Source organism: Cynara cardunculus (assembly GCF_001531365.2).
Source record: "Cynara cardunculus var. scolymus isolate 2C chromosome LG 2, CcrdV1, whole genome shotgun sequence".
Classification (NCBI taxonomy): domain Eukaryota; kingdom Viridiplantae; phylum Streptophyta; class Magnoliopsida; order Asterales; family Asteraceae; genus Cynara; species Cynara cardunculus.
In genome coordinates, this window is record NC_037529.1 from 65,581 (window position 1) to 73,637 (window position 8,057).

General features: G+C 37.4%; 1 protein-coding gene across 1 annotated transcript; it reads left to right on the forward strand.

The window, feature by feature from the left end:
- The first annotated feature begins 207 nt into the window (after positions 1 to 207).
- On the forward strand, positions 208 to 7,491 carry LOC112506550 (probable glutamyl endopeptidase, chloroplastic). Its single transcript, XM_025110677.1, has 14 exons — positions 208 to 552; positions 1,169 to 1,376; positions 1,488 to 1,598; positions 1,880 to 1,925; positions 2,510 to 2,619; positions 2,706 to 3,209; positions 3,431 to 3,559; positions 5,208 to 5,504; positions 5,586 to 6,044; positions 6,163 to 6,228; positions 6,386 to 6,446; positions 6,544 to 6,693; positions 6,767 to 7,188; positions 7,273 to 7,491. Coding segments are annotated over exons 1-14 (2,862 nt in total). The 5' UTR covers positions 208 to 254; the 3' UTR covers positions 7,274 to 7,491.
- The last annotated feature ends 566 nt before the right edge of the window (positions 7,492 to 8,057 follow it).

An 8,057-nucleotide genomic window follows, 5' to 3' on the forward strand; every position in this document is an offset into this window, starting at 1 on the left:
AAAACATAAATATATGATTATTCGAATAAGGAGTTCAAACCGTTCAAGGAAACACCCACCATCGTTTATATGGGTGTGTGAATTACAACAAATAAATGTGAGTGTTTCGGGTGGGATAGGTTCTGATCCAATAACAAAGCACCCTTTGCTGTTTATGAAGGAGTATTCTTATTCTATTCCATTCCATTCCATTTTCGCATTGGGCACATATCAAAGACAACAACCAACCAACCAACAAGAAGATTCCCATCATCATGCGCTTACACAAGGTCTATCATCACCTCCTTTCTCACACTTCGCCCCCTTTTCTTCTTCATCCATCTTCAACCCTCTTCTCCTCTTCTTCTCCCTCTTTTCTTTTTTCCAAAAGCTGTCGAATTTCACCATCTACAACGCCTTCCACCCTTAATCCTCCACATCAGCCGTTTCTTCAACCCATGTCTGTCTCAAGATTACACAATCTTGCCCCTATCGGCGCAATCGCCACCGAAAACGTGGCTGCTTCTAGTTCCCCCTTTTCCAACGCCACACCTACACCTGAAGACGATGATGGTACTTGATATAACTTTGCTTTCTCCGATACCAATTTAATCTTTGATCCTTGGGTTGTGTTGTGTAAGGCCCCACCCCAAGTATATGAAATCCAAATTAGAATCGGTTACTTATTTGAGTAGTGAGTAAAGTTATATTTCTAGCCACGAGCCTGGAATAAACGTCTTAGGACGCTCTGCTTGAAAGATTTACCAAACTGTTGCATGCTGCACTTTGACTTTGGTGCTAAGCTAGTTACTTTTTAACTTATCTAGGGAGATATTGACGTTAGATTTGAAATTTGAATGAAATCCATATCAAGTTTGCATTTAAAGTGAAAAAACAGCTTGTTAGACTTCTTGTCGATTTGGTCTCAAAGTTTCATACCTTGGTCATTGATAGTCATTTCTAGACCAAATTATATACATCTTTGTGGCAAAAAATTTGAGCTTTAAGTTGGCAATTGATTGTTGAGTTCACAAATCACTTATCTTTAACATACACATTGGCATCGAGGATGCCAAGCAGTTGGCATATGTTGGTATATATATGTGGAGCTTGAATTATATTGACAGTACTATCTTCAGCTTGTAATGGACTAACATTCTCTTTCTCCTTTTGAATGTGGTGCAATCAGAATTAAACAGTGGATATCGTCTTCCTCCACCAGAGATTAGAGATATTGTTGATGCACCACCACTTCCAGCTTTATCCTTTTCTCCACAGAGAGATAAAATTTTGTTCCTAAAGCGAAGATCTTTACCTCCCTTGTCAGAGTTGGCAAAACCAGAGGACAAGCTTGCAGGCATCCGTATCGATGGGAAATCTAATACCCGTAGTAGGATGTAAGTGATGAGGATGCTTGCTTTGGCGTCTGTAATACAATGCCAAATTTTGATACTTTAACGTTGTTGATTGAGATAATAGAATGAAGAAAATATGTTATCTGTTTATAGGTCATTCTACACTGGTATTGGGATCCATGATTTAAGGGATGATGGTACATTAGGCCCAGAGAAATTGGTACATGGCTTTCCAGATGGATCTAAACTCAATTTTGTTACATGGTAACCTCCATTATCTTTATCTCTTTATTTCTTTGTTATTGGGATCCATGATTTAAGGGATGATAGTTGATTTAATATTTATGTTACACAACAAGAACCAAGTTCTCAGTGAATCTTGAGAAAAAAATTCCTTGGTGTTATTGTTCCTGCACATTTATAGGCTGGTATAGTTTGTACCTTGGAATGCTAAGAGAAATTTAGAAACTGAATATTATACTAAGCTGCGGTCCTGTGCCTTTCCCCCCTTTTCTGATTAATTTCATTTCTTTATTCTTAACAAGGTCAACCGATGGGCGGCATTTAGCCTTCAGCATCCGGCAAGAGCAGGTATGACCAACCTATGACTAATGTCGAAACCCCATTGTACCTCTTTTGGCATTCACACTGCAGACAAGCAGCTAGAACATACTGTTCGATTATTATGAGTTATCATCCAATCATTTACACTTATAATACCAAAATATGTTGGTGTGAGCTTTGAGGCAACTGTAAGGTTACTCAACTGTGACCTGAAGGTCGTGGGTTTGGAGTCATGGAGACAACCTCTTTGTGAGGTGGAAAAGGAATGCTGCATACAAAACTCCCCTCTCCTACCTTCATGAAGCTCAGGACCCTTGGTTGATGTGGACCACCTTTTTTTCTTCGTAATGGTTCGGTAACCAGTGTGTTGTTACTCTTCACGTACTATGTTATTTTTTGGTAAACATGTCTTGCCAAACATTCATGGATTTCTAGAGTGGCTTTCCCTGTTTTTGGTATGGAATTATTTTCTTCACTAACGGGAATTGTCTGCTTTAGTATTTGATAGTAAAACAAAGTTGCATTAAAATAGCTTTGATTACAGCTTATTGTGTTGCTAGTCGAACTTTTCTTTCGATCACCCTAACCATCTGATAAATTGACTGGAACAGGAGGATGATGGTGGCAATAAGCTCAGAGTATGGGTTGCAGATGTGGAAACAGGAAAAGCTAAGCCCTTGTTTCAGTCACCGAATGTGTTCCTGAATGCAATTTTCGACAAGTACGGACCATTTTCTGGTTTCAAATTGAACAATTTAGAATCATTCTCAGCTTGTTTGGTAACACCTTATTTCTTTTAATTGCCAGCTATGTTTGGGTGAATAATTCGACTCTCTTGGTTTGTACCATCCCAGCATCTCGAGGAAGCCCACCAAAGAAACCCTTAGTCCCATCTGGTCCTAAAATCCAATCCAATGAGCAAAAAAGTGTTGTTCAAGTTCGAACCTTCCAAGATTTGCTCAAAGATGAATATGATGAAGATTTATTCGAGTATTATGCCACCTCACAACTTGTTTTGGTTTCTTTAGACGGGACAGTGAAATTATTTGGCGAGCCAGCTCTTTATACATCACTGGATCCCTCTCCTGATGAGAAATATATTTTACTTAGTTCAGTTCATAGACCATTCTCTTTTACTGTCCCATGTGGAAGATTTCCTAAAAAGGTAGATTTGTGGTCGGCTGATGGAAATCTTATGAAGACACTCTGTGATCTGCCTGTTGCTGAGGACATTCCAATTGCATTTAACAGTGTCCGAAAAGGCATGCGCTCCTTGAACTGGAGGGCGGATAAGCCTTCGACTCTCTACTGGTATGCATATTTGAATACCTTGATCAGTGTATGCTATCAATGACAGGAAATTTGCTATTGTAAATGAGATTGTATTTAAGGAATTCTCTATGATACAAGCATTACTATATTGCTTGTCCTCCAGTGAGATTGGTAGGTGTGAAATGTATCAAGTGTGTTATATCCTGCTTAATTGGTGCACTGAATGGATGTTATTCTTATAAGTAATTATTTGCTTAAAGGGTGGAGACACAAGATGGAGGAGATGCCAAAGTAGAAGTATCTCCTCGTGACATAGTCTACACACAAGATGCTGATGCCACTCAAGGTGAAGAACCAAAGATCTTTTATGAGCTTGATCTTCGCTATGGGTATGTAATCAACCCACTTCCCAAACACACACAGAGAGAAATGATACTGCAAATACGTTAATGTTGCATGTTTTGCAGCTTGGAAAGGCTTCACTTGCATGCCTTTTAAATGAATGATATGAGCTTTCTGAATGCAAAGTCTATTACAACGAGTTACCAGCAACCTTTTCTTCTTACTTCTGACTGTACCCAATAGAGTATGTATTTATCTTAAAATGTCATTTTGTGTTCAATAGTTACTCCAGGCATTGGCCTAGAACAATGCCTTAGTTTCTAGTTCATTAATAACCTGGCTTCAATTAGTGTAATACTTCGTTGTGTTTTCTGCAATTTGTTTTTATGATTAAGAAGGAAACAAATAGTTTGGATGTAGTTCTAGTTACAATGTATTTATGATGGAAGCTTTCATAGGACACCACTTCTTGTTCAAATGTGGACTTCAATCCTGCTTTTCTTTCAACATACCATCTTTAGTCAATCTAACTGAATATGAACTTGGTGCATTTGTGTCAGATACACGTTTCAAAACAATTCACAAACATTTCTCTAGTATGCACGTCATAGTTCTCATCAGGAAATGCCTTGGCAGAAAAGGTCTCAGGCATACTCATTTGTGTGATTTGGTTGTGTATTGTTGCATCCATACTCTCAAGTTCTCGTAGATGCTAATCCGGAAAGATAGTCACTGTCATGGCAAAGCTATCTAGTTCCCTCTCATCCCTTGAATGGATATCCTTCTCAAGGTCACTTGTGCCCAAGCAGTGTGCACAAGTCTTGCGTCTCTGAAGTATGGGTGCACATTTTTTTTTTACTTTGATCCACAAAATCCCTTTTTGTTATCAATTACAACTTTTATTAGAAAATAAAATTTTCTTTGCTGTTTCCTTAGTCCCTCATTCATAGTTATTTTGCATTGAATCCAGCAGCCAACTTTTAGGAGTTGTCAGTTTTAACTGAGAAAAGATACGAGAATTTCCCAGTTGTTATATCATATTTTGTGGAAACCAGAGCACAGACAGCATCTTATCTTCATGTGTATTGACAAGAGATTATAGCTATGGATCATCCTCATTTGAACTCTATGCGATAGCTATTCAACTCTGAGTATTATTCAGGCTATTATATAGCCTTTTCTTGACATCTAAAAATAATGGCATTTGCTTGCAAATATTTTCTTTTTCCTGGGCATTTTCCTCCTTGCTGTTTATTGATGATTGTTAACTTCATTTTCTCCTTTAGTAGTAGTGCCTCATACATTTCACTAACTTCCTTTTCACCATGATGTGGTCTTATATTTCTTGCTTGGTTTTGCTAGTAACCCTGTCTCAGTTTGAAGCTTGTTTTTGGTGTATTTTACCCTTAACATAATTATCTGCTCAAGTCTATCTAGACTCGTGTACAGTCATTCTGGCATGTGAAACTTAGGGGTAAGTTTACTATTTTATGACTCAGATGTCATAGTTGGAGTAATGAAAACACCATCTTTGCAAAATGGAAGGTAAATGTTGTATGCAAAGACCTTCTTCCCAGACCGTTGCTAAACTTGTAATTGAGCATGCAATTAGGGAACATGTGTGTGGTCTAGCTTTGCTTATATGTTCCATCCATACCCCTGATGTGGTATATGCCACCTTTTCATTCTTTGCAGAGGAATTAGCTGGTGTAATGATTCACTTGCACTAATATATGAATCTTGGTACAAAACACGACGTGTAAGAACCTGGTTGGTCTCCCCTGGATTCAATGAGACTCCACGTTTGTTATTTGATAGATCATCTGAAGATGTATACTCTGACCCTGGTTCTCCTATGTTGCGGAGAACTCCTGCTGGGACATACGTTATTGCAAAGTTTAAGAAGGAAGATAATGAAGGCACATACCTTTTGCTAAATGGAAGTGGTGCCACGCCAGAAGGAAACATACCTTTTCTAGATCTGTTTAACATGTAAGTGTTTGATTACATATTATTTTTTGTCTCCTTGCCTTCCATTCCAGAAGTAAAATCATCTGACACAACTTATTTCAGAGGTTCAGGAGAGAAGGAAAGAATATGGCAGAGCGACAAGGAAAAATATTATGAGAGTGTTGTTGCTCTAATGTCTGACCAAAATGCAGGAGACTTGTACGTGAATCAGCTAAAAGTCCTGACTTCCAAAGAGTCTAAGACTGAAAACACCCAATATTACATACAGCGATGGCCAGATAGGAAAGCATGCCAAATCACAAGCTTCCCACATCCATACCCTCAGTTGGCATCATTACAGAAGGAAATGGTGCGCTACCAGAGAAAAGATGGAGTTCAACTCACTGCAACTTTATACCTTCCACCTGGCTATGATCCCTCACGAGATGGCCCTCTACCTTGTCTGCTTTGGTCGTATCCTGGAGAGTTTAAAAATAAAGAAGCAGCAGGACAAGTACGTGGTTCTCCTAACGAGTTTGCAGGCATAGGTCCAACATCACCACTGCTTTGGCTGGCAAGGAGGCACGACTTACTTGTAGATTATTAATTAAGTATTAAGAATAATTTCTCTAATATCCTTCTGGACAAGAGATATATGGATTTCCATTCCATCAGTGTGTGAACAAGTTTTGCATTGCAGATATGCTATATTATCCGGGCCAACAATTCCCATAATTGGTGAGGGCAAGGAAGAAGCAAATGATAGGTAATTTTGATGACTGTTGTTGTATATCTCTTGTAAATGCATACTTCACCAACACCTGTATCCACTACCATATATAATCAGATCTCTCCTATATTGTATACCATACTTAATAATTAGAGAGATTGAATCAGTTGAGTGACAATTTATTGGTGAGCAGCTATGTTGAGCAACTTGTTGGGAGTGCAGAGGCTGCAGTGGAGGAAGTCATCCGCCGTGGGGTAGACTTTTTTTTTTTTTTTTTTTTTTTCTTTTTTCTTTTCTTCTGATCGATGAGACTTGGCATCTTTGATACGACTGATTTGCTATTTGTTGAAGGTGGCTCATCCAGACAAAATTGCTATTGGGGGACATTCATATGGGGCGTTCATGACAGCAAATCTCTTGGCACATGCCCCTCATCTTTTCTGTTGTGGAATTGCTCGGTCAGGAGCTTATAATAGAACGCTAACACCTTTTGGGTTTCAGGTAAGTAGATATTTGTTTTGAATTGTTGTTTATAGTAGTTGCTGAGCTTAATTAATGGTTGTAAATTGGTAAGAATGAGGATAGAACGCTGTGGGATGCTACGGATACTTACATCAAGATGAGTCCATTCATGTCGGCCAATAAGATAAAGAAGCCCATCTTGCTTATCCATGGAGAAGAGGACAATAATTCAGGAACGTTAACGATGCAGTCGGATCGTTTCTTCAATGCTTTGAAAGGGCATGGGGCACTGTGTCGCCTAGTGGTTCTACCATTTGAGAGCCATGGTTACGCATCACGGGAGAGCATAATGCATGTCCTTTGGGAAACAGATAGGTGGCTAGACAAGTTTTGCGTTTCCAACTCTTGTTCAGAAGAGGGTGGTTCAAGTGAAGACAAAGTTATAGCCTCTGGTGGTGTTGCTGCTGAGGCTGATCCTGACATTGGACTTGATGATGATGATAGTCTTCACTTTACTACAAGATCTTCACTTTGGTAAGTAATATAATTTATGTCATTGCTTTGCTGATATTAATTATGTTTATTTATTTAATTAACATATATATATATATATTTCAGATATGCTTGGTGAAGGTTGGAGGTGAAGAAAGAAAGAAATAGAATTGTTGTATTTGTGCAAAAACAAAGCTTTAGATAAGAAGTTGCATTGCATGTAATAAAAGAAGATGAAGCAATTAATTGTATGCAATTCAGTTGGCATTTATATATGCTTTCGAACTCCTATCCACCCACCCAAACAACTTTTGGTTACAAACAATTGATACTTTTGTTTATGTGTGTGATATTTTCAGTTTAACTTAAAATATTCTTGATAGAAACTGACATCTCTCTCTCTTTCTCTCTCTCCACAAACAAGTAAATAGAAGAAATGTCAATGTTGGATCAACCAATAGACTTGATCTTGTCTATAAAAAACACACACACACACACAAAAGAGTTGGTAAAGTTGGATCAACAAAACCAACAGACTACATATCTATTATCATATCAGGAAGAAGAAGGAAAAAAAACAAGATGATAAAATTAAAAATCATTTACTTGTTATAGGTAGGTAATATAAACATGAATTCATATATTCAGTAAACTATTGAAGATTTATTTATTAAAGTAAAAGAATTGTGTTAAATATTAATTATATTTTTATTAAATCCATATACGATAAGGGGCAGCTTATAAAGTACGTTTTGTAATTTAGATATGCAAAAGGTAATTAATTATAAAGCTATGTTTTTGTAACCAAAATTGACTGATTTTATTTCAAAAATAAAAATTATTCATCTATGTTTTTTTTTCTTCTTAAATCATTTTAATTCAGATTCTAATTAAAAAAAATTATAAATACA

Bases quoted from the DNA above. Each gene is read 5' to 3' on its own strand.
- LOC112506550 (XM_025110677.1), top strand. From the start codon at position 255: ATGCGCTTACACAAGGTCTATCATCACCTCCTTTCTCACACTTCGCCC. The intron at 2,620-2,705 runs GTACGGACCATT...TTTAATTGCCAG, and splicing joins CTGAATGCAATTTTCGACAA to CTATGTTTGGGTGAATAATT. The intron at 3,560-5,207 runs GTATGTAATCAA...CATTCTTTGCAG, and splicing joins GAGCTTGATCTTCGCTATGG to AGGAATTAGCTGGTGTAATG.